This window comes from Anguilla rostrata, chromosome 2 (genome assembly GCF_018555375.3).
Source record: "Anguilla rostrata isolate EN2019 chromosome 2, ASM1855537v3, whole genome shotgun sequence".
Classification (NCBI taxonomy): domain Eukaryota; kingdom Metazoa; phylum Chordata; class Actinopteri; order Anguilliformes; family Anguillidae; genus Anguilla; species Anguilla rostrata.
The window spans coordinates 14,701,862-14,727,704 of record NC_057934.1 but is presented as its reverse complement, the minus strand read 5'-3'; the positions used below and the strand labels follow the sequence as shown (position 1 = coordinate 14,727,704).

The window sequence follows — 25,843 nt, the reverse complement described above, 5'->3', positions numbered from 1 at the left end:
TCCTCATATAAAACAGTCTTCATAGAATCACGCATTCCTTGGGGAATAAAACATAGACTTGCTGAATCACTTTCACAGAATTGTACAGTCCTCATAAAATGACAAAGCTCTTATTGCATAATTAGGAGTTAACAAGCAAGGAGGGAATGTTGCATTTGGGACAGCTTGTTTATAGAATTCTCATTGTTTTGCCCAAACAGTGTGCCTCAGCTGTGGTGAGACAGATCAGTGCAGTGACATCAGTGTGCAGTTAATGACATGCTTTTATCCAGCTGGTCCATGTGTTTGATCCCAGTACAAGTCTTCTGCAGCTCTGTGAACATGGTCCATTCCCTCTGTCCCATTCTGTCTGTTCTCAATAATCCCACAGATTCTATTAGAATCACCAGATTCTCAGTTGTGTGTTCTTAACACTGAATATTCTGTCTATTGAAGCTGAACCTTTACCAAAGCACTGTGATCATAGTGCAATGACAATGGATATTCTGTAATGTAAAATATCACCAGAAACTTCCTGTTACCAACCAGAACCTCCTGAATTTAGGACGTAAACACAACAGCAGGAACGCAAGGGTTGACAATCTGGTTATTGTACAGCATCTATGGTAGTCCCAGAAGCAGGAGTAGTTCTGGTGATGGATCTTTCATTGTAAAGTTGCCTTGGCAATGACAAATGCAGAATCTTTGATTTGTCCAACTGTCTGCCCCTAGATGTGCCTGAATCGCCGATGCCAGAATGTCAGCATGTTTGGTGTGCATGAGTGCTCCAGGCGGTGCAACGGGCATGGGGTGAGTCCTTTTTCTCTGTCCTCAAATAACTGGGCTCAGCTGGGGGAAGACGGGGGAGGGGGTTACTGGCCACAAGGGCAGAGGAGTGGTCACTGCCCCTTTGTTTACAGTGTTTAGTGTTAAAATGCTTCTTTTCAAGCTCTTATATTGGCTCCTTCCTCTCTCATTTGGCAGTGTCCCTGGGTATGTCCTCTGTTGCCATACTGTCGCCCCTAATTTGAATGCACCATTTACTTTCACCCCATGATTCCCCTAGTTCCCTCCATGTAACAGTTTCAAGTCATTTTCAAAAGCAATAAAAATGTATGACCACTTTCATGGCTTCATCCTGTCCATAACAATAGTTGCTGTTCCGTTGTTCCCACAAATACAAATAGAAAACAGAGACGAGTGTGTTTGATGCAGCTATTATTTGTTTTTTTACTGCCATTTTTATTTTAGATGCGTTTCTCCCACGCATACCACTCAAAGGCAAAGACATTGTTACAGAGTTCACATAAACAGCCCACTTAAAATACCGTACCCTCTTTCTCTCTATGGCCAGAGGAGATCCCCCTCACTGTTGTCATACCGTCTATGGTACGGTGCAGGACACACTCGTCCCTTGTTCTGGGGTTCGCTCCGGCATCATCAGCACGTTTGAATCACAGCAACAGTTACGACGCTTCGCAATCAATCCTTGTTGCTCCACAGGGTTCGATCAATGAGGACATAATGGTATCATTTGCGTCCCCCACGCGCGGCGCCATCAATCATCTTCCGGCGCGGACGGGGGCCGACCGCGATCGCGCCGCGCCGGAATCCGAAAAAATAGCGAGCCCGTTTTGCCAAAACACACACCGGCGCCCCCCCCCCCCCCCCGCTTCGAGACGGAGCAAGAGCAGCGGGGGCACGTTTGATGTTTTATGCATCTCGCTCCTTTAGCGCTACAAATAAGAGAGAGCGCACCTTTGAAGACGGACGCCTCCCGATCGCGAGTTCGCGGGGAGCGCCGGGCGTGTAAGGGAGAAGCGTCGATAGCCTTTGGCTGGATAGGTGGCGTCCCGTCGGGGGGATATTTTGTTAGTGAGGGGATAGCGACGGGCGCCAGATGAGGTCAGCCCAGCGACTCTCCCCGAGGCGGTGTTAAAGCGGGCCGGGTCCCGGTTCCGACTAAATCCCGGCCCCGGGGGTCGGATCAGACGCTTTTCGGACGAGAGAAAACAGGGCCCGGGCCGGAGAGGCGTGGGCGATCGCTCTGAGCCACGCGGTTTCAACTGTTTGGCAGCCAGAGGGAGAAAGAGAGAGGGAGAGGGAGAGGAGGAGGAGAGGGAGAGCTGGCACTTCTTGCTCCTCCAGATTAAGTCAAGATGTTTCCTTGCCGGAGAATCCCACAGCTGGGCTCCATTACCTCTGGGAGAATCCCTGCTGGATTCCACCCCTGTACAGCACCGGGACGGGCAGGGGTTGCGTCTAATTAAAGAAAAAAAAAATACCTAAAACAAAAGGAAAAAAGTGCCTGAACGCACAAAGGTCTGTGAAATCCGTCACGCTCGTTTGCAGAGCTGGACTGCGCGGTTAGTGGAGTGGACAGAAACGCGTTTCCGTGGGAACTTGTGCTCCTGTCACGCTTGTATCCCAGACACAGCCCTGAAGCCAGCGAATGGAGCTCAAAGTGCTTTATCCATGGGCACGGGCGAGGAGCACTACGGTAAGAGCTGGAAATGACCCTCCCGGTTTTTGACAGGTGTGCAACAACAAGAAGAACTGCCACTGTGAGGCGCACTGGGGACCCCCTTTCTGCGACCAGGCCGGGTTTGGGGGCAGCATGGACAGCGGGCCCATGAGACAGGCGGGTACGTGCCGTCCCACGGGGACTTCACCCGCCCCACTCGTTTAGGAGAGGAAATAAACGGAGCAAACTCAGACTCAAACTCAAAGCAGAAAACCTAATGCTCGTCTCTAGGGAGATTTTATTAACATTTCAGTTTGAAAATAATATCAATTTTGCCCTCGTTCATCATAAAAGGTCAGGTTAAGTTTAATATTAAAAGGTGAGGGATCAGCATCCCAAATGCTGTTGGGTAGATTCTTATTATGACTGATATCATTTTTTAATTATTGTCACAGTAATGTAATAAACTTTAAGGCATGTGTGCAGGCAGGTCTGTTTATGAACGTGTTGCTGAATTAAATTGAGTGCTTGAGAATGTCTGTTCTGTGTGACTGTGTGAGGTGTGTGGAGGTATGCACTAACACGGACGCTCGTTTGGGTGTGTGGTGTCCACAGACGGCCGCAGCGTGACGGTGGGCGTCCTGGTCGTGCTGCTGGGGGTCATAGTTGCCGGCCTCATCGTCTGCCTGAAGAGGAAGGCTCTCGTCCGCCTGCTCTTCGCCAACAAGAAGACCGCCATCGAGAAATTAAGGTCCTGGAGCCGCGTTCTTGAGTTTCGGGCCACGAGCAATGTGAAACAAGCAATACGTCCACAAGCAATACGTGTGTCCACCAACACCGGTGGGAATCTTGCGTTAGGCTAACAGGGTGGTGCAATGTAGTGAGTGTCTGGGTTAAAATGTGCGCTCGTCACCACTGCAGGTCCGTGGGCACGAATGGGCCGTCCAGTCCGACCCAAACGCAGTCTGGGAACAGGACGTCCCCTCCCCGGCAGCCCCAAAACCAGCCCCAGAGCACCAGCATATGCAAGGTGCGTCTCGTCCTGCGACCTGTTGTGTGACCTGCGCCAGCTCCAACACACCCTTACCACAGGAGGGCGCTGTGCCATAAACTCACAGTCGGGGAAATGCTTTCCCACTGACTCACTCTTATTTCTTTGCGAACCGCCTCACTTTCTTATCCAGCGAAATCAATCCACGCATTGTTAACACAGAGGGGGAAAATAACATGGCAGCTGTGGCACAGTTTGCTAAACCTGTTTATTCCCGAGGCCAGATGCCGGCTGAGCTGGATAACCAATTTCTCGGCGCGGCAAATCAGTCATCTGCCGACGGGATGCGAATTCCGCTCGAGTGAGGTCTGGATCCGGCGCAAGTCATCCAAAATGGGTCTGGGCGCATCAGAGGAGATGGAAGTGATGGAGTCGAGTGCGAGAACATGGGCGGGGAGGAAGCGCTCGAGCTTCAGTGTGGAGTATTGAGCCGCGTGTGCGGTGCACTTGGGGTCCCAAGGTGCGGATTTCTGAGTGCTGCGGGCAGTGCCAGTCACAGGAGCTGGGCCGCTCTATATAAGCAAGTGCAGATGAGGCCACGTGCCCTCCTGCACAGATCAGTCAGGGTCTCGATTTTTGGGTGAGGTTTGGGGGGAGGGCATGGATGTAGATCTCAGGGAGTACAGGACTGTCTCGCCAAGTTTGGGAAAACATCAAATGCCCCCCCGCCCCCCCTAGTATCATCATGTTGTATTGGGTGGTAATGCTAGTGTCCCCCTTAAAAAAATAATAAAGTTTCCTTGTTTGTTGTGCCTACAGAGTTGAAATGAGATCTACATACTTGGTGGGGAGAACACTGTAGAGAGTCAGTCAGTGGTTCTGTCACATCTAGAGTCCAGTGCAGTGGACAGCAGGCACACGAGGTCTCTGCTAGTGTGTGGATGTGTCTATTGCTACAGGTCTCATAGATACATACAGCACACCCCTCACGGACCCCCTCTGAATTTCAGGAAGGATTCAGGGGGAACTGTGAGTGTCAGTTGGGGGGCGGGGGGGGGGTGAGATGGGGAGCATGGGGAATGAAGTGAGTTTTTCTGTAGTTTGACTGTCCCGGCTGTGGAGCACCTATTCAGTCCTCTTTTTTACATGTCTTGAAGCAAGTTTGGCTTCTTCCTTTTATAGGGCGTGAGATGGGGGGTTTGGAGGTGAGGGGAGTGGTAAATGGGTAGCCCGACCGGGCGTCTCTTGCCCGGTTCTGACAGCGCTGCGTTTTTTCTCGTCTGTTCGCAGCCGGCTCACGCGGGGGCCTCCCCCCTCCCCCCACCGCACAGCTTCCACCCCCAGGGCCTGCGCCGACTGCCCCAGTGCCCGCCCGTCCACATCAGCCACCCCATCCCCCTGCCCCCCGCCCCGCCCTCGCACCGGGGCACGCCCTCCCACGGACCCCCCCGTCCCAGAGGAGCGCCTCTGCGTAACCCGGCCCGCCACAGCTCCTTCAGGATGGACGCGGTGAGTGTACCCAAAAGAGCCAGACCGCATTACCTATTCCAGCAGGGGGGGTTAGTGGGTGCTCCAGTTTCAGTTTGGGTGTTTCCACTTCAATTTACATTTTATGGGACTTTTATTGCATCTTGCATTTTGAAGCATTTAGAAGCCATTAGTTTTGGTCATTTGAGCTTTAGAATATTCAGTTATTCTGTATTCAGATTATCGCCCCGATATGGACGTACAGTGAATTCCCTCAAATTAAAGCTGACAGTCTGCACTTTAACCTTATCTTCATCGTTTCATTTCAAATCCAACGTGCTGGAGTGCAGAGCCAAAACTACAAAAAGTGTGTCACTGTCCAAATACTTATGTGCTGCACTGTATGTTGAAGGACAGCTTGGAATAAAGAGAATGAGGTTATTTTGGGGAGTTTTTGTATTCTGGAGCATAGCACAGAGTGAATACATTTATTCCAAATATAAGAGGGTTTTGCAGAAGGAAAAAAGAGAATGAGGGAGAGTGGGCAGAACGTGGGATAAAGAGAGGCTCATTCAAATGGCACCGAAGCGTTTCCTTTTATGGAGGCATAATTCCGTGGTTAAAAGGTGCTGTGGGAAGGTCCAGTATCAGACAGAGTTATCGCCACAGCTGAGGGAGACCTCCGCAGGCGAGGAGTCGCCGGCTCTCCCGGGCGAGACCCGGTAACCGTCCCCGCTCGCCCCGCCCCCGCGGCTATTTCGCGGCACGGTTCCGATTGTGCTCCAGTCGACCGCGGGGGTGTTCGGGAGTGAAAGGTAGAGATTGCGTCGACCGCGCGCTTTTAAAAGGCTCAGCGGGCGGACGCGGGGTCTGAAAGCCGCGCAGGTGCGAGCCGGCGCTCCCGATCGACGCCGCCTCGCGAGCGCGGCGGACGCCATGCCAGGCCGACGCGCGACGGATCGAGCGCCTGCTAAATGCGTCCTCCGATTAAAGGCTTGCGAGACAGCACGAATCACCGCGGGCGTTTGTAATTAGAGCACCGCTGATTAAGTCCTAAGGAACGCGCACAAAAGAAGTGATTTATAAGTAGCGCAGAGCACGGTTTAACACAGCGGAGGCGCGTTACCTGGCGCTTGCTGCTGGGAGCGTTTACACCGCCATTGCTGAGGGCTTCCGTCTTTCGGAGCGGCCAAAGGAGGAACGCTGCAGATTCCGCATTTGCCACGGTTACCGAACAACTTTGTTTTCTTTAGCCCCGTCATGCTTCTATGAGACCGATCTCACGCTCTTAATTATCATTTAATGGGAGAGAGAAAGCTTCGCCCCCCCGCTGTCCTCTTAAATAGACCAAATTGAATCAAAGTGATTCTGTTTTCCTCTAGATTGCTGCCAGTTTCAGAGTAGCCATGTTGGTGAGATTATCAATTCAGTAAACGCGGTTGAGTCCAGTAGGCCCTGAATAGGTGATGGCTCAGCGTAAGTGTTTGACACACCCAAATGGCCTATTACCACCAAACTGAGACATAGTTCAAAGTCAGATCCTGAGCCTCCATCGAGTGGAGTGTGCAGTAGAACAGACACCAGATTTTGTCCATCCCAGGGCAGGTTCAATCCGTTATACGTACACATAGCGGCACGTGCCAGAGAACCTGTCCTTGACAGAAGAATGACATGGCCGTCATAAAGAAAAAGATTTCTCCATTCCAGTCAAGTAAATATGATTTCTGATATGGCCATTGTTAATGGAGCAAACAGACTCAGCAGTGATCTGACATAATCTTGTGGAATAATGCATGTTGCCTAGTAAAGGCGGTCTTGTCAATTTCACAGAAAACAAAACTCTCAGAAAATAAATAAAGAAAAAACACTCTGAAGAACGAGAAAAGATCAAGACTTGTGAATGTCGCGCTCTGTTTGAGGGTTTCTGAAGTTGTGGCTGTTTTCCACAATTAATGGTGGAAGTGGCTTTCCTCCCGTCTGCAGAACCAAATGCTGAACAGATGCGAAGCAGGTAGCAGACGTGTATCATTACCTCATCCTCCCCACGTAGATTAGTAACACATGACAGCCCTTCATCACATGTCTTCCCGGGCAAGTCTCCATGGTGACAGCTGAAAAAAGATGATACAAACCACATAGGCTGGCAGGATGTGAGCGCCCCCTTGTGGTACTTTTATATCAGCATAATTCTCAACACGTTGGTCCTTTGCAAAGTATTTGTGTGCACATCAAGAATTTCTAAGCCTGAATATAGGATATAGTTTTTTTTTTTTTTAATTCACTCAAAAATGATAAACGTTAAACTATGAAATACAAACCCTTATCTTATTTTTTAAATTAAATTTATCTTTCAATCTTATTTGTCCTTCATCTGTCATTGTACTCATCTTTCAGCCAGTGGTTAGCAGTGAAATGAAAAGCAGCACCATCTAAGCATGCACTGGTCATTTGCATTCCAGCTGAATCTGAGTATACAACTTTGTGCTTTGCCTCAGTGGGTGTGTCTTCTGTCAATCACAGGAACTGGAAAAGCCCAGCCCCCCAAAGAAGCCCCTGCCCGCAGACCCCCTTGCCAGGACCTCTCGTTTGGGACGCAGTTCCTCTGCCGTGGGGTCCCCCAAACCGGTTCCAGTCCCTCTCCCAGGGATCCCCAGACCGGCTCCTCCCATTCCACACTCAGCCAGGTCAGTACAGACTCAGTCCAGCCTGACCTTTTAACCTGGAATGTTCCAACACCAAGGCTTTGGCCTGTGTTCAAACAACATTTTTTCTTGACGTTGTTACTTACAAGTAAATGCAAGCCTTACACTTTTTCTTCACAAACTCAGTTTTGCCATTTAGTTTTAGTGATTGCTGAATCTGCTAAACTATGTGAAGAAAGAAAAAATATTGCTTGTAAGTTTTAGTCAAATTTACATACAAATGCTTCTTGAATGCCAACCTTTTTTCTTTTTAACAATACAGGACTGCAAAGCTGCTTGTTAAGCAATCAACACATTGTGCACCGGTAATCATCTCAATTAATCATTCCACAGGGGTATCTAATCTTGAACGAGAGGGACCTGTGTAGGTGCAGGCTTTTGTTCTAGCCCAGCATAATTAACTAATTATGCTCTTCATAATAGACCTTTATTAGTTGAATCAGGTGTTTCAGTCTTGGGCTGGAAGAAAGAACTGCGTTCAAACACTGGCCTTTTTTAGATAGCTCTGAGCACGCCTGGTATAGAGACTTGTGCCCTTGCTTCAACAAGCTTTTCAGTTGGTCCTTAATTGTATGATTTGTTACTGCTCCTTTGACTGCATGCCGCTGATTACTGCAATGTGAGTGGCTGCAGTGGTGCCTGGGGGATAAGGGCCAAATTACAGTCTCGGTGTTACTCAAGTCGCATGTTCCGGAAAAAAGTCATAGCCTTGCCCATTACCCACCACCCAGGTGGGCACCTGCCCAATAAATCATCTACACAATCCCTCTGTTGCATGTAAGCAGATGAAAGGAAAACCATGTGTACTATTTAGTGACCAAATAAACACTGGACAGAGGATGTCTGTCGTTTTAAACCTAGGGGACCATGCTCATCCTGGTCCTGGTGCAGCAGGAACAGATAGTATTGTGAACACTCCAATCACTATAACCAAAGGAAACGAGTCCCCCTTTAAACAGTGGGTCTGGCTTGCAGTGTTTTGTCTTCTGCAGAGACGTGACGCGAGCTCGTGAAGTCCTCTTGTTCTTGGAAGCATGAACGCCTGAAAAGTCAATACACTGCAAATGGATCGAAACAGGCCGAGCCACTTTGTAACCAACCCAGTTTTTTTTTTTTAAACGTATAATCGCACACCTCTCCGCTCTGTTTGTAATACTTGCGTGTATGTACAACGCAGCCTCTCTTCAGTCAGCACCAAAACATAAGCATCTTCCCTCAGCGAACGGTCTACGGGATTGTTCTGCCGCCGCGGTTATGACGGCGTGCGTTTCTCTCTGATTCTCAGACCTTCATCCAAGCAGCCCCCGACGCTACCAAAGCCGAGAATGCTTCCTGACGGGAGGTACAGGAGCTGAGGAGCGGGGCGGGAAGGAGGAGAACGGAAGACGACACAATACGTTTTGCACTACAGAACTCTCGAAAACCTTCGGATGGGGTTTGTCTGAGTTTTGAAAAGGGGTTTGAGCTGACACCGCGGTGCTCTCTCTCTCTCTTTCTCTCTCTCGTATCGGTGCTATGAGTCCTCGCTCAGGTACTTGTAAATTATTTATGTCCTGTATTTATTACGATGCGGTGCACTGTGGTAGACACTTTTGATGGTAGCGTTTGTGCTTTTTTTTTTTTTTTTTGTCGTCGTTGTTTCTGCTTATGGATTTTTTTTTATACGCAGAATCGGAGAACTCCCATGGTTGCGCCGTAGCTGAGGAATCGTTTGACTCACCTCTGTGTTTTTATAGAGTGCTTTTGGCAGAGAGAGAGAAGAACAAGATTATTTTTTTATAATCTGTGAAATTGTTAGCGTAGTTGATCAGTACACAGGTACAACGAAAAACTGGACTGTAGGCACATTTGAGCGAGACGTAACACTCACACAATAGCATAGGGGAGAAATCCTTCAGCAAACGCAGCGGGGGATTACGTTAAACCAGACTGCAGAGGGCTCGGATCAGGAGATTTTCATAAACACCATTGGTGCGTATGCCCCTGAATTTCCACCCCAATCCTAATGCGCGTACTTATGGAGTTTAATCCCACCTCAGCCTCTGCATCAGCAAACATCGAGCAGGCCGGTTCTGTTGTGGGGTAGAGAGGCAAACGACGTGTTATTCTGAGAAAGCCGAAAAAACACAGGACAGAAATTAAAATGTAAATGGAGGAAATGATTCCAGCTTGCTAAGGACAAAATGTTAAAAAAGCACCATTTGTGCTTTTAGGTGTAATTCTCGATGCTTGAAAGAATTTAACAATGTTAGTACTGTGTGTGCAGGCTTTCACTGCATTGGATACATCACAGGAAACCCTAGTCAATTAGGCCAAGGGATATCGGCACAGATTCAGTAGACTGCAGATAATCAAATCCTACTTTGCCTCTATCCTCTGTACTCGCTCACTCTAAAAGAGTTTGAGATACCTACTCTTGGTCTGAGCTCAAAGATTCTGAAGGTTGCTGTATTATAATTCATGAAGAGATGTGGCAAAGAACCAGGCATCCGAACGGCCACTGTTTTTAACAATAGATGCTGTGTCACCGATCAAATCCTTCCATGAATGGACATAATTATCCATTAAATGGGTATAATCTTTCAGCTTCAGCACCAACAGAGATGGAACTTTTAATGTAAATGTAAGTTCAAATGTGAAGACTGAAAATCTGACCATCTGGAAAGAATCTAGGCCACAGGCCCGAAGGGCTCGGTTCTCCTGGGCAGATTCCAAGGCCCGTTCCGTGACTTGATTGCTGCTGTAAAGGGTTAAGGGAGTCGCGGGAGCTCTTATGACGGGGGGAGGTATAGCGATGCTCGCCCACCCTTGGCCACGGCATGAGGAGATCCACTGCTGGAATAACCCTCTCCCAGAGTGCTCTCCCACTGCCAGACAATCTTCAAAAAACCTACAGGGCCGGCCCGAGGACTGCCAGACGCTTCGCGTGTTTAGGACTTTAAAATAAGGGTTTTGTTTTATCGAAGGTCACGGATTTGATGGATTTAGATGGTTCTTGTAAGGAAGCCACGCTCCGACAACTCATCCCACCCTTCAACCCACCCAGCCGCCCTGGCCAGCTTGGCCACGTGCAAATCACCCTGAGGGGTTAGAACAGGCGCGTCCTGACATCAGGTCCGGCGCACGATCGTAAACCTGACACTCGCAGGAAAAACAATGTAATCGCGGCGTCGCAGGGCTCGCCGTTTCAATAGCCAACTCCTGATTAGCACCGCACCTCACAATCACCCCTGACCAGAATGACTTCAGTTTTTGCAGATTAAATGTCAGTGCAGTGTACTCAGTGTTCTCCAACAACCCCCTCCCCCCCCCCCACGCAAATGACGGGCTTGCGGCGTTCGCTCTGAAGAAATGGATGACTATCTCGAGCACTAATTTCAGCCCCACCCAGTTTTTTTCCCTCCCTTTGGAGACCATTCTTCCAGATGGCCCGGCCCTCGGGAAACCGCACGAGGACCTCTCCTTTGCAATTAAATATTAAATTCATCCCGGCAAACGCAAAACAGGCTGCAGGCGTATCGGGGCTGAGTCCCACATTTCCCGTAGATTTCCCCCCTCCGTACCCCTGATCGCGGCTTGTTCCTTGAAAAGCTCCGCGATCCGAGCCAAGCTGCATCATTGAAACCACCTGTCGCCACTTTCATGACACTTCAGGAGAGCGCTAAAGAGGAAAAATGCTTCTGACACGCACTCCCACGCTAAGCAAGCATTTCATTACAGCACACCTGCAGCAACTACTGAAGCGAAGAAGCCAGGTCAACATGTGCTTCTTGAAAACGCATTTGTAATACACAGTATATAGCAAACAGGACTCTCGACGCTTAGCAAATCGCAGACACTAGCAATTGTGACACTGTGTCACTCGCAAGCAATTTGATATCTGGTTGCCTGTTTTGTTTTTTTACTCATCAGTCTTAAGCACACTGCCTCTGAGCCAATCATTATCCAAAACTGATCATCCGGTCCAATCAGAGGGGCACATATGGAGGTGTCTGGTGAATGTTTCATACATTGTGTTTTCAAAACTATTTTTTCCAAGTTACATCTTACATCTTTGCAACTGTGCATGTCTGTCTAAATTCACACCTCGGTCACATGATGTGATTGTTTTTAAACATTTATTTTTTTTATTCTTTACAGTGTAAATATCTGATGGTAGACATTGTTTCAGTATACAGTATACCAGTCTGTTTTGTAACAACCATGCCTTATGTGCAGTCTGTTAAATTGGACATTCAGCACTTTGTTTGAGGCATATTGTTATTTCACACTAAAACATTTGTACATTTGTGACTTTTTATTTTTCTACTTTATGGATATTTTGCTGAGGAAAACAAGAAAACTCTTGTTCACTGCATCATGTAAGTGTCTCCTTCAATTTACACATTGAAATCAAGTTGTACTGGAATGTTTCATTTTACATTTAAAGACATGTTAAAGCCTGTGTATGCACAATATCGTCAGTATTCCTCACTGTTGTAAATATGTGTGATTAGACTATCATTTCTTTTCTTCCTCATCTATGGTGTTACAGGTGAACATGATAATGGGGAAATGTTCCTTTGTACAACAGTTATTAATACAGGAGTATGTAAGAAAACTACTTTAGGTTTCAACACATTTCACATGTCAGATAAGTTGGTAACCTAGGGCAGTACAAGGACTGGAAGACTCAGTAATGGAACAAAATAAAACAAGTTTAATAAAGTTTTTCTTTAAAAAAAACTGCTGCTATCTCTTGTATTTGAATTATTTATGGCAGAATAAAGTGGTATTGTAAGTGCATTTGAAAAACTTAAACTGATGGATTTTTTAAAGTCATTAGTCCTTAATTAGCTTCGGAATGCATTTCCTTAATTGTAAAATTATCTGCTGAATTCCTCTAGTCGATCACCTTTCCTTCTAATAAACTGATGATGTTCTGTAAAAAGAAGACATACTATATTCAATGGAAGTCCATCAGGAATTGAAAAAGGAAAATACATTTTAAAAATTCAAAGGGATTTTAAATTAAATAATAATTCAAAATAATTACCTGTCTTCCAAAAGCTTTGGCCATTTCGGCTACCCCGGATCCAAACTGAAACAGAAAAAATGGCCGGGGAGTGCATTTAAAAATGCATGAATACTTGAAGATATTTCACATATACATCATCTCTGTGTGGGTGCAGGTAGGAATTCCATATTTCTGGCTGTGCAGGTCAGGCCTAGCTTCCTGTGTTTTTACCTCATTTTTCACGTGGTGGTCTGCTCCTTTCTCCAGTAGCAACTGGACCAACTGTTCGTGGTTATTTAGAACAGCGACCTGAAAAAAAGACAGTATCAACACATGTCCCGGTTATTCATGACAACAACTTCAAATAGGACTGCATTATCTCTTGTGAGCACCCTTCTCTCCAAACTGATCTTTTTGGGGCACACAAATGAGAGATGATTAGAACAAACCGAAAATTCCTCATTTTGATGGTACATTGAGCTGCAATGGATAGGATTAGACTACAGAGAAGCCATTTTGTCATTAAACTTTGTTTGTAATAGCTATGAAAGGGCCTAGGGCTGTCATTAAAATTCTATGCGATTACCATCAGCACAGAATAACGTAGCGCAGTTCACGCAGTGCTGTAGATAGATTGGGTGTCAGTGTGGTGCAGTGGCTAAGGACTTGGTATATGGAAGTGCTCCAGGTGATGCACTGTCATGCTTTCTTGAGGTACTTAATGTAAGTTATAATGAAAACATTTGTAAATGAGAGAATTAGTTTCACAGCGTGGGTTGTGTCATGTAAGAGGCCTTTTTCTGGTGTTCTATTTCAACTGAAAGGCAGTTTCTTTTATATTGGAATACCAATATAGTGTAGTCTCTAAAATAAATCTCTACTTTGTACATTTATATGGCCCATAATTGCAGCTGACATTCAGACGGTTACCTGGATAATGGTCGTCTCAGGGTGCTGCCCAAAAGGGGGCGTGGTCAAATGGATTTTACAGCCCTCAATAAATCACCTTCACAATCAAACTGGGAGATGCTAGCTCAACAGGCTAAATGAAGGCAGTAATTAGTTTAATTACCTGAGTGACTGAGCACTCAGCTGGAACAAGTTCATCTGCCACAGCTGTCCTTTGAGACCAAGACTGAGCACCCCTCCCCAAATCTGTGAACTTTTCAGCACATACATTTCAGTGTATTTTCTATTTAGTTTGTGGTAGGAACAGTATGGTATTCCACCTCGGCACCACCGTTCTTTCAATGGTATGAATTATTTGATTTGAGACCAATTCCCGCAGTAAGACTGTCATGGTTTTGGGTGATAACACCATTTCTTTTCCATCCTGCGTCATTCTTTCAGTTATTACGGCCATTGGTTTTATCCTGCACCTTTTCTTCAGTAATTACGGCCATTTAGTGTCCTTCATTTCCTTGATTGAATTATACGCGCGCAGATCTCTTTTTACAATTTGCACCTGTTGGCTTTCTATTTAAACCCCTAGCAAACCGATAAGCTTTGCTTCAGTGTCAACATGCGTTACACAAAAGCCGGTAACGTGGTCAGTTTGGTAAGAGGGTTAGTTGTTTTGTTCAGTACTAGATCAGTCCCTCTTCTGCGTCCTTTGATTCACGCGAAGAGTTACTGCGGAACTGAATTTTGAGGTTATTAGACTGGGGGCTACTAAGTTAGCACTTAGATCTTTACTCATTTATACAACTCTCTTGTGGTTCTTTTGACAGTCCTCTGTGTGAGGGCTGCTCTCTTAAAGTTCTCACATTCACCAATCTATTCAGACTGTTGTTTTGTTTTAGTATACTCAATACTCCTTCAGCCTTAGTTTCTTCACCCAGGACTCGGGTCATTAAAGCTTTTTCTTTGGGATAGTCTACTTTTCCCCTATCCTTTTGTCTCTAACGAGACTTGGTGGTTATTCCGCCCAGGTGGATAGCTTAAAGTATCCTGCTCAGTCGCGTTTGGTCTCCCCAATTCCCCACTCCCTCATAAAGACCTGAAGTAGACTGTACGTTTTGTCTGCTCCTGTAAATATATTTTTCTCATCCTCGGCCCAAAGAGCTTAGAATGTGACAAAAAAACTGCACTAAACAACAGTGTAGCTGTCATAGAGGGCTATATAAATTCATTATAAAGAATGTTTCATCTAAAAACTACATTCATTTTTCAAAAAGGACAAATATAGAAAAAATACAAAGGGGATAATGTAGAAAGGAAATGCAAGCGAAATGGCTGATGATAAAGATAACAGGGCTTGGAAAATTAAATATGCACACGCAATAGACAAAAGTCACACCATGCACTTAAACTGGGAGAAATAATGAAAAGATCACACAGAACTAAAAGCAGTAGCAAACGAGAGACTATTAATACCATGAGCGGGGTTTTCCCGTCCTTGTCCCTGGCATTGACGTCCGCGCCGGCCCAGATGAGCAGAGAGGCCACAGCAACGTTCCCACTGACCGCCGACACTCTCATGAGGGGCGTCCAATGGGAGACCCCGTCCTTCACGTCCACCTGAAGCCCGCACAGAGGAAATAGGATCACTCCACTGGAATGGACCCCCCGTTTAGAAGAGTACGTTTTTTGGAAAGCTTTTTTAATATTCTAAGTCAGTGTTCTAGAACTCCATTACTTTCAGTTACCATTTGTGATTGTGACACCAGCATTAGAATGTTCTGTTAAGAACATTCTCATCACATATTACATTACAGGCATTTAGACACTTTTATCCAGAGTGACTTACACACATTTTTACATAGCAATTCCATTGCATCCATTTAACAGCTGGATATATACTAAAGCAAGGTTAAGGTGCAGGTTAAGTACCTTGCTCAAGGGTACAACGGCAGTGTCCAACCTGGGAATTGAACCTGCAACCGTTCTGTCACAAGACCAGCTCCTTACCCATTATACTACACTGCCACTACTACATATTTGTGTTCTTGCATGTTATCAGTCAACCCGTGCCTTTTGCGCAGCCAGACTTTTCAAACCTGTCATTCAGCATCAACATGTTGATACAGCATCCTCTCCAAGCCACCCGCTGAGCAATCATTAAAAATCATCCCATTTCAGGTTTCCTGAATCTTTTCAATTAGTAACTTAATTATTGCTAATTTAGCACAATTATATGCAATTATGTCAATTTAGACAGTTGTAGTCAAGTGCGTAACTTTAGTTTGAATATCGGGGGGGTTGAAATGCACAGACCCTGAGAACTGCAACCATTTAGGGGGGTGAGGGGGCTGTTCTTTCTTTAAAAGAACAGTTTGAAGGGAACAATGCTTCTGGCTACTGACAAGTATACCCTAATCTTCACATGAAAATGCCATTTTTACGATATGAAATTATTTTTCTCATCATCATGCTATATCATGCCTATTCCCCTATAAATTATGCCCTTGGTTGTAATCCTGGCTTATAGTATTTCCCTTTTATTATTGTTCATTAGTATTCCTGGCAATGTGACAATAATGCACCTTTTTGGCCAGTAATAGAATATGTTTTTTCTTTTTAAACAAATAATTGCAATTAGTAGACAGTGCCTACGGTCGTGGGGATTTCTGTTTGGGCATTAACCTGAAGCACCTTCATTATTTCACCAAAATCGCCTGAACCTGTGTCCACCTGAACTAGCCTGATGTGTTCACTTAAAATACAGATTCAGTAGATTAAATCAAACTCCTTTTGATTAGCATCTCTTAATTAAATTTGACTTAATCCTCATTTACCCTGCCATGCACGTAGCTAAAGCAACTACAGAGGTGCATGGTGAATTTCAACTGAATTTCTAAAAGGAAAACCCAGACTGCAGAAAAAGTAGAGCATATCACATCACATTACAGCCATTTAGCAGACACTCTTATCCAGAAAGATTTACACAACTTTTCACATAGCATTTACATTGCATCCATTTATACAGATGGATATATACTGAAGCAATGCAGGTTAAGTACCTTGCTCAAGGGTACAAAATCAGTATCCTACCCAAGAATTGAACCAGTGACCTTTAGGTTATACCCATTATACTACACTGCCGCCCGACATATCACATATGATTACTAAAACTCAAAACTGACTCTTTATTCAAGACTGAATCAGAAGGGATTCTGGGATATGAGGGAAGCTGTATCCCTGGGAGTATGTCTATTCAGTCACACAGGAAAATATATCTTGTGCAGATTCAAAGGAACTTTCTAACGAAGCTCTTTAAGTTGCCTTTTCTGGATTTCAATTACCTCTGGAGGAGGCACAGATTTGATTCACATGCACTTTTCTGCTTGATTTTTACGTTAAGTCTACTGTTGTCTTAAATTTGCCTACAAACAATCTATACCTGCCTACAAACGGTCTTCTTTGTTTTGAACTACAGTGGCTTTACACAGTGCTTTTTATGTTATTCTCCACCAAAATAACAGGAGGGAAAGATCACACGTAGCCCCCCACCTCACATCCGTCCTCTAATAAGTGAGTTATGACCGCCAGTTGACCCCCGTCGGCGGCCCAGTGAAGCGGGGTGCAGCCGGCCCTGTCCCGGGACGTCCAGGAGGCCCCGCATTCCTTCAGGTACTTCACAATGTCCAGGTGTCCATGGAAACAAGCCAGCATCAGGCTTTGTACACAAACAGGGACAACAGTTAAAGAGTTTCTGCCCTCGGGGTAGACCTGCTCTCCACAGTCAACAGCTTTGATATGTATATTTGTGCATAGCGTGTACGACTTCAGGTTTCGGCCTGTTTGTATGAGTATTAATTTTTAATGTGTGTTTACTTCCTGTAGAGCCTCCACTGTCCTGCTTTGAAGCCTCTTGATCAGAGTAAATCAATGATAAAACAGGGTCATGCAGTGACCGTCCCTTAGCTAATTTTTTACCTTGTGTATTCAACCATCTAATCTAATGTTTACCAAATCTAATTTAATTGTTTTGTTCTTGAAATTTTGATCAGTCTGAAAGAATGTTTTTTTGCATGTTTGAGCACAGTTATCATCTCATTGATTGCCTAAATAGAACTCTAAATGACAATAACAACATGAGGTCACAGAAAGTTAAAATCACAGTGTACCTACCTATCCTTCCCACTGCTGGTCTTCATATTCACATCTGCGCCATGCTGAACCAATGTATGGACTAAACTAAAACACAAAAAACAATCTGTTACTGAATCCATATTCATAGTTGTTAGTCATAATGATTTTAATGTCTGGGCCATTTCTCAAAGGGGGAGCCACAGAAGCTCAGTGTAGTACTCTACGGTTCCAAATAATTGGCAGAAGCCAGTACCCTAGTGGTCAGAAGTAGGAAATGACTCCCACTGAAAGATAATTGCTTCATCATGGAAAACATGACCGTGATGCATGACATGGTGCCGTGCATTAAGCAAATCATTAATAACGGCTAAGCCCCTCTTTAGCCTTCATGCAGGCTCACACCTCCTTGGCAGGCTGAGGGTCCAGGGGTGTTCCCGCACTGACGCGTTCCATGTGGGGTTCGCGACGGCCCATAACCCCCCTGGGGGGCTCCGGGGGTCTAGCTCATCTATCTTGGCTGCGCTTGAGTCCAAAAGCGTCTCTCACGGGATTTAAGACAGGTGACTGTGTTGGCCAACTCGTAACCTCATTCCCTGAGATGCCCCCCCCCCCCCCCAATCTGCCGGCACGATGAATAATGACCTTATCCTGCTGTCCTGTGCTTCCACATCAGACCTGCATTAATCTTCTGAGAGGCCTTGAGTCTGCTGTGTAGAGTAACTAAAAAAGTGTTGCTCAGCGTAGACTTAAAGTGCATTGTCCTCACGGGTAAGCACGTCCAGCAAAAGCTCCACTCTCCAGCGCACCCATGTGCCGCACAGTTGACTGTGCTAGGGTCACACTGGCCTGAAGGCCCTTTCAGTGACACCCTATTGGCCAACGAGGGGTGGTTTCAGTAAGTAATCCTGAATCCTCTCCCTCTGTGTGCAGCAACAAGTCATTTAATTGATCTGCAGCTTGCAGTCTGACTTGACCAGCCATACATGAAGACAGCCCTCTTAATTCAATGGCTGTGCAGCTTCGCTAACATAAATTACACTACATTCATTCAGCAGATGCTCTTATCCAGGGCAGCTTACAATGTAGGAGAAATATAAGTGCATTCACCTGATTAATATGAGCGCTATGAAGCATACAGTTAAAAGAAGCTATAACAGACACACACGCATAGCATGCTAGTCCTACAGTTACAGGGATCAGACTACAGCTACTGGCTATTCCAAACTGGGACTAAAACAAAAGATAGGATATAAGAACTGGTTTAAAAGATAGGCTATGTATTTCTACACGTGTGTTCCTTTTTTACAACCAGTGTAGTCACTGTTAGTAGTGAGGCAGTTTAAAATCCCTGTACAGCATAAGGGAATGTGTACCTGGCAAAGCCTTTCTGGGCTGCCACCATGAGGGGTGTGAATCCATGCGTGTCAGGGACATTCACATTGACCGTCCTGTGGGGGGGAAAAAAATTAAATTAAACTTCCTATTTTAAAGAAGGCTGTAACTCAAATCTGTATGCAGAGTGCGGGTGGTCCACAGGGATCCAATCTGTATTCTAACATTCAATTACACCTCTGAAAATCACCTTACTGACCTTAATCACTGTAATGGGGACAATCCGGAATGGAATTGCACAGATTTATTAATATATTTATTCATTTTATTTAGCCATAAATTCCATTATTTCTGAACCGGAATTGAAAACGGACATAACCACGACTCTATTATAAGATATTATCTTATATTAAATAATCATTTGCTTTTTACTTGCAAACTCCCAGAAGAATAACATTCAGAATGTGTTTTAACAGGCTCTAAATTACAGGATAGATTGTCCGCTAAAAATTAATACGGAAATTATACACACTATAGATTACTTCATCTTTTTTTTTCATTCCAAAGACATTTATGAAGTGATCCTAGGTGCTCACCCGGACTGGAGCACCCTGGCTAGCTCTTCCTTGTCATTCATTATAATGGCCCGATGAAGGTTCTTCCCGGTCATTGGCTCCCCTGAACCAAAACAACCACCAAGAGCTCAGCTTCAGGTCACTGACCGCAATGAAAAGTTTCCAACTCACACCAATCACAGGGGTCTCTGTATTCTGAGGTCTAACAGCATGAAAACCTGCATTTGGATCTTATTCAGAATTTCAACTGACTTTTTATGGCTTTGTGACATTTTAAACCACAAATTCCATTGTCAAGAATGCAGTGAACATGGTTACAAAGCCTGTTCAGAAACTTACAGAGATGGACGTGTTTGGCATGAAAGTAGCTTCAATATTTCCCATCAACTCAAGCCTGATAGCTCCATATAGTGTTTAAAAAAACAACACTTAAACTGTATAAAATGGTGTCACAGGGCATCAGGGATGTGTACAACATCCACGTTTGTAAAGAGGAGACATGTTGTATATTCCAGGGGTGGCTAGTCAACTCTAATCTGAGTGGTAAGGAGCAGCTGTTCCAGCTGTAAATGAGCTCTGTGGTCTAGGAGTTTAAACACCTGCAAATTGCTTCCGCAGCTCTCCCAGGCCAAGAATTCTTACTCCTGGAATATACTACCAACATAGATGCAGATGTTTCCTTTAAATACATAACAAATGACCCCATGGTCAGGCAAAGAGTCCAGACTGTGCCAGTGCTGCCTGCGTCTGGCATCCCAAAAAGGTGATGCATAATTGGGTCTTGCAGTGCCCAGGGATGGCAGGGTTTCAGCTGGCTAGGGTTACAGCATTTCATTGCTCACTAGCGACCCCCTGCTGGTCAATCAGACATAAATCTGCCTGTGGACCTGCATATGAAATGCCTTCTTCTATCTCATGTCTGTGAAAGCCCAACTTGCTGTGAGATGAGAACTGGCAGCAACTTCATGAGCTCCAGAGGAGACCGCATGTTTGCCTGTGCACTCCCAAATCGACATAGATAAATGATTGGCCATTTCAAATTGGGGAGAAAAAAAAAAAGCATGGCAAATTATTAGAGGATAATCAGCATGGCAAATTATTAGAGGATAATCAACATGGCAAATTATTAGAGGATAATCAATACTTAACATTTTGCATATGCATTCACTTATTTTTTTAGCAGCACTTGAACTGTACAGTACTATACTTACTTGCAGTGGAGACAATAACCACAGGGCTATATTTTGTCTCCCCAGAAGGATGGGTGATTTTTAGTCTGAATTTGTAGGAGGTACTAGGCTCCAGGCCCTCAACTGTGTGCTGAGTGCCGTAACCCCTGGAAACAATGACAACAACAAAACATAATAAAGGGGTGCAAACTAAAGTGGGGAATAAATTCAACTGCTTTAAAATCAAGGCTTCATACAACATTTTGAATACTCAATTAGATTTTTTTTCCCTCCACGTATTCTCTCTCTCTCAAACAACCAAGGCAATTACATACATACTCACATGTAGATGGTACTATACTCGTGAGTTCGGGAGTTTTCCTCCTCGACAGAAAACAGAGTCCAGTTCGCCGAAGGACCGTTACGAGCTTGATTCTCCTCACTGGCCCAGCTCAGGTCGATACTGTGATGACTGACATTTCCAACGACAGGAGGCTCCAGCACAGAGAGTTTTTGAGTGCCTTAAAAAAGCATGTATTTATTTATTTATTCATTTTGTTTAAAAACCTATTTTCAAAATATGTTTGGAAATAAATGTTGTGGACGTTCTTCACCAGTAGAGGGCACTAAATCCATTGAACTTGTCGAAATGATTTCAACAATCTGAAAATTTAATTTGTTTTAGCAAATTGCAGGGATTGAGCAGTTGGTGTAGGGTGCGCATTTTGGACCTATCTTTCATCACTATATTTAACTTCAGCCAATACTGTAAAGCTTCCCAGGCAGTATAAGTGCTACATTTTGGCTAGCATTTTGCCAATAAAAAAAGTTTTCATTAAGTCCTTCTGAAGAGGTACATTTTAGAAAGGGATTATGCCCAGTTTGCCCGGTAGTTCACGTACACCCTGCGCGTCCTCGTATACGATTTAAAGGAAAGAAACTGAGTGGATATACGGAAACGTGTATGTGGGTTGTATTATAAAATAAAGTAGATTCATTCTCAGTCTTTATTGTCATCAGCAAATAAATATTGTGTTGCGACACAGACTTTACTTTTTTCCTCTTGAAAAACCTTCTCTGATGTATGCTTCTGGTCAGATAGATTCAATTTAATAGTGCATTAAATTACTTCACATTCAGCTAGCAGAAACCCTTCTCTATGCATTCTGTGCATTTACAATAGCAGCAGTGGCTAACTACAGAAAAGGGCAACACTACAATAATTATAAAGTGCGTATTTCGTCGAACAAAATCCACTATCTGATATTGAAATTGGCGAGTAGACACTTTTAAAGAGAACCTCATAAACGTAACATGATGAAAGACAAAACACCATTGTTCAACAAAGTAGGACAGATCTGTCACGTTATTTGATACAAACTATTCACTCATCTAAAAATACCCACGGGCTCTTTAGTATTTGATAGAAGAGGATGCTCAGTTATTCACGCGCATGGTTGATTTGGAATAAATAAATAATTAGTCTTTATCTTGCGGACAATGGTAGCTACACATCAGCCTGAAAAACTAGCTTCCGTTACGTTAATTAATTAGAATTAAAATGATTAAAAGCGTGAATCAGTGTGTCACAGTACGATCCACGCAAATGGCCTCTACTTTTTCAACCTTGACGATATTACACAATGTAGCACAACGAGCAAGCTATTTCATTAATTGCTATTGCAAAAAAAAAAATTATATGAAGCATACAGTTAACCTGTAAGACAAATGCAATTCCGAATTGATGTGTTTAAAATCTACCTGGATTCGCCATCTGTAAAATGTCATTCCATTGAATTTATTCAGGACCTGGGTGTTAGTTCGAGTTGCTTGGAAATAACTCGCCTTCCCTGTGGTCTTGGGAAGACCTATTCGAGGCATTGCACGGTTCATGCATGCCAGTTTGTTGTTGCTATAGGAGCAGGCTTCAGAGGCTAACTTTCACTTGCTGTTGCTAAGGCAAAACTATGCCACGGCGAGGGAGACATAAACTGTGCGTGTGCGTTTGTGTGCGTCTGTGTGCACTCCCGTGGAATGGTTCAGTAATCTTTTTTTTTTTTTTTTACACGCTTAATGAAATTTATTAAAGGACGATCTTAGCGGGAGGCTATCTACCCATGGTACTAATTAACTATCCGGCTACATGTTCAACCAAATCTGAAAGTAAGTGATTTAGTATTATGTGATCTGATATTGCATTTTAAAAGGAAATATTAAATATGGTATTAAATACTGTCTAGTGCACATTGTGTTCCCTAAAAGCGAGACACTTTATTTATGCAATAAATAAATAAATAAATAAATAAATATACTTAGTTTGAAAACAACACTGTGGTAGACCACCACTGTGTAGATGACTGGCTTCAAAACCTCTGTGCTGTTTTTCCATAAAACTCAATGGATGTCAGCTTATCCATGACCCTTTTTATTTTGATTGTTCTTTTTTATACAGTTGTATTTTACATAGAGTACCACAAACTTTAACAGTAGCCAGATCGGCTAAAATCATGCCAGTGCCGCCCTAGCCTCTGAGGGGCCCTAAACAGGATCTCCCCATGCAAGTGAATGGCAAATATCAGACTTCTGAAGACAAAATAAAATCTCCCCTAATGGAATTTTGAAACTTGATTAATGATCGTTACGTTTCACATGGAAAGCAAATTGTGATAATGCTTCCTTTTTCCGGCAAAGGTCCGTGAAATTTTTTATTTTAAAATTCCCAAAACTTCTATAGGCTACCAAAACGGCCATTGCTTCTAAACTGATACACTTAATGAAATTTATGATCACAAAAAAATTGACAGAGGTTTTCGTTGGTTAAATCACTTGGTTTTCTACATGGAATTCAATGGGCAGCAAGCTCTTTTGCACTCAATACGCACAGTCATGCCTGTTTACCGTTACCGCCTAGGCTTCACCACCTGGCCCCGCCTACCCTCTCCAGTTCCTATGTACGCTCCATGCCCCCAGCCCACCTGCCCCCTAAATAATATATACTCTATCTTCCATAATAAATCGGGGGGGCTGGTGGCTCTGGGGCCCTAAAGAGCACGCATATTGATTAACAAACACAATTAACACACCGAAAATAGCTTTTTGGGGCACAGGCTTACAAATAAAAGACTACATAGGTTGCCAAATAACTAAACAAACATATTTAACTTAAAAAGGACATACAGTATACATTGTGCCCCACAAAATGCGGAACACTTGAGAATTATGCAGTAACTCGTAAACAATCTGTGGTACCAGTGTGTTAGCTAAATGGCTGGCTATTTAACCACTGCTATATATTGCTGTTTTTACATGAAACTCAATGAACATCAGCCTAAGCATATCCCATCTTATTTGTATTGCATGAGCAACAGTTGTATTTTGCTGCCATCTAAGGGGGAAGCTTATATTTTAGACAGAGCTCCTTCCCTGAGAGTGTCAATGTTTTACTGCTTTGGGAAATTCACTGGTTGGAATTCACTCCTTTACACACTTTGTCCCAGGCCCAGGTCCAAGGGGGGCCCAGGATATGGGGTGTAACTATTTAAAATGTGTTACAAAATGTATTGGGGGGGGGGGGGTGCTCGCAATAAACTTGGATCCGGGCCTGAGAATTCATAGCTCCTGCCCTGATGTCAAATGTTAATTTTATGTTATGGTATTTGATAGGAAGCCCTTCATCCCTAGGAGTAAACTAAGGGGTGTAACATAAATGTCTGAATAATTTGGTAGTCTTGATTAGCAATGCACAACAACTTTTTTTTCTATACCTTCTGAAATTTACTTTGATCAGGAATTTTTAAACTACAATTTGTGGATTATCAGATCGCCTACTAGTCTTGGCTGTAACTCGCTTTCTCTAGAACAACTGTCAACAGCAGTTCTCATATTAGGGTGAGGTCGAGTTGCCATTGCAAGAGGGCTCTGGATGGCCTATGAGTAACCATAACAACAGGTTATAACTGTTGGGTCACTTCGCACGATCCTGGGCCTTGCGAATGTAGTTGTGACAGGTTACAGCTAGCAGAGCACTGTAGTGGTCGGGGTGCAGCAGTGGCCTATTTTATAAACAGTTTGGTAGATAGTTATTAATGTAACGTTACCCTAAATTAGAGTGAATGACACACGAGACTGCTACTTCATGATACCGATATCTAATATTCGTTTTTCTTTCAACTATTTGAACTTCACAAATCAGCTTGGTAGCTTATTTCACAAGCAGAACAATGAGGCGTTAGATTTTTATCACATCCACCCTGATTGGCCAAAAAAAGGGTCAGATTTGTTGGATGTTTCCATATGAATTAGGCAATTGATAATTTCGATTAACTTTCAGTGGGAATTTTGCATCCTTGCTAATTAATAAAACATAATTAGTATCATTAAGCTACCATCGCCATTTCAACGTCTCCCTGTCGCTTTCTTGAAACCATTTTTCACTGCCCTCTTCACTTCCTTTAACTTTAAACTTTAAATTCCTCACCAACCGTTTTCTTCTCTTACCTGCTACACACCAGTTCCCATTTTTGGATCTACCTCCTTCTCCTCCCCCTGTTCGACCTCCCTGCTCTCTCTTCCTTCTTTCAACCTCCATTTCATCCGTCTTTTTCACAAAACCAGATTGTGCCGTCTATTATCCATTTAGAATTGTACGTAAAAATTGAATTTGACGCCTAACGGATATACCGGTTGCATAGCAAAGACTTTAGAGTGTACAGCTGTATTCACAACAATGAGGCTTCGATGACAGGTGTGGTACCTGTCGTTTATGTTCAACAGTCGCTTGAGCTAAGGTCTGAAATGCCTGGCATAAAATGCCTAATAAGGGATAGCCCACGGTATCCTAACGCACGGATAGCCCACCACGTTGTTTCGACCTATACGTAGGCCTACCCTATTGCATAATTCCCAAGTGCTCCGCTTTTGTGGGGCTGGGGCATAATGTGCATCCCACGTATGGCAATATCACTTTCTGCTGATGTTAGCTCTCTTCAGTTATTTAATCGCTAAACTAAAGTAGCTACCGTTACATAAACTGTAACAAGTAGCTAACTTTGACACACATGGGTTGAAAGCAGCACAAAAGTGGTAACAAAAATATATTAACACATCCTTTTGAGAACAGGCATACCACGGTGTT

General features: G+C 44.1%; 3 protein-coding genes across 4 annotated transcripts in view; 2 read left to right on the top strand and 1 right to left on the bottom strand.

Annotated features, from left to right (window-relative positions):
• The window catches only part of LOC135247368 (disintegrin and metalloproteinase domain-containing protein 12), an 83,768-nt gene extending 71,425 nt beyond the window's left edge, over nt 1–12,343 (top strand). Inside the window, exons 17-23 of the mRNA XM_064320727.1 lie at nt 712–789; nt 2,516–2,624; nt 3,059–3,194; nt 3,365–3,473; nt 4,725–4,943; nt 7,422–7,585; nt 8,889–12,343. Of these exons, the coding sequence (XP_064176797.1) occupies nt 712–789; nt 2,516–2,624; nt 3,059–3,194; nt 3,365–3,473; nt 4,725–4,943; nt 7,422–7,585; nt 8,889–8,958 (885 nt within the window). The 3' untranslated portion in view covers nt 8,959–12,343. The remainder of the gene's footprint in view (nt 1–711; nt 790–2,515; nt 2,625–3,058; nt 3,195–3,364; nt 3,474–4,724; nt 4,944–7,421; nt 7,586–8,888) is intronic.
• Nucleotides 1–25,843, top strand: part of uros (uroporphyrinogen III synthase) — an 82,599-nt gene that overhangs the window by 29,814 nt on the left and 26,942 nt on the right. The gene's annotated exons all lie outside the window — the stretch shown is intronic.
• Nucleotides 11,708–25,494, bottom strand: fank1 (fibronectin type III and ankyrin repeat domains 1). Of its 2 annotated transcripts, none has more exons than XM_064320721.1 (11): nt 25,207–25,494; nt 21,053–21,230; nt 20,752–20,876; nt 19,562–19,643; nt 19,007–19,081; nt 17,673–17,738; nt 17,052–17,217; nt 14,976–15,119; nt 12,831–12,908; nt 12,639–12,683; nt 11,708–12,524 (listed from the first exon to the last, which is right to left on the bottom strand). In XM_064320721.1, the coding sequence occupies exons 1-11, from the start codon at nt 25,295–25,297 to the stop codon at nt 12,486–12,488; spliced, it is 1,089 nt and encodes a 362-aa protein (XP_064176791.1). In that variant the 5' UTR covers nt 25,298–25,494; the 3' UTR covers nt 11,708–12,485. The 2 variants fall into 2 exon arrangements, with proteins under 2 accessions (XP_064176791.1, XP_064176792.1); XM_064320722.1 differs by lacking the exon at nt 25,207–25,494 and adding an exon at nt 22,471–22,626.

Coding starts and splice junctions, on each gene's coding strand:
- fank1 (XM_064320721.1), bottom strand. CDS start 25,297: ATGGAGGTTGAAAGAAGGAAGAGAGAGCAGGGAGGTCGAACAGGGGGA. Junction 20,877..21,052: donor GAGTATAGTACCATCTACAT/GTGAGTATGTAT, acceptor CATTGTTTCCAG/GGGTTACGGCACTCAGCACA. Junction 19,082..19,561: donor GCCAGGGTGCTCCAGTCCGG/GTGAGCACCTAG, acceptor TCCCCCCCACAG/GACGGTCAATGTGAATGTCC.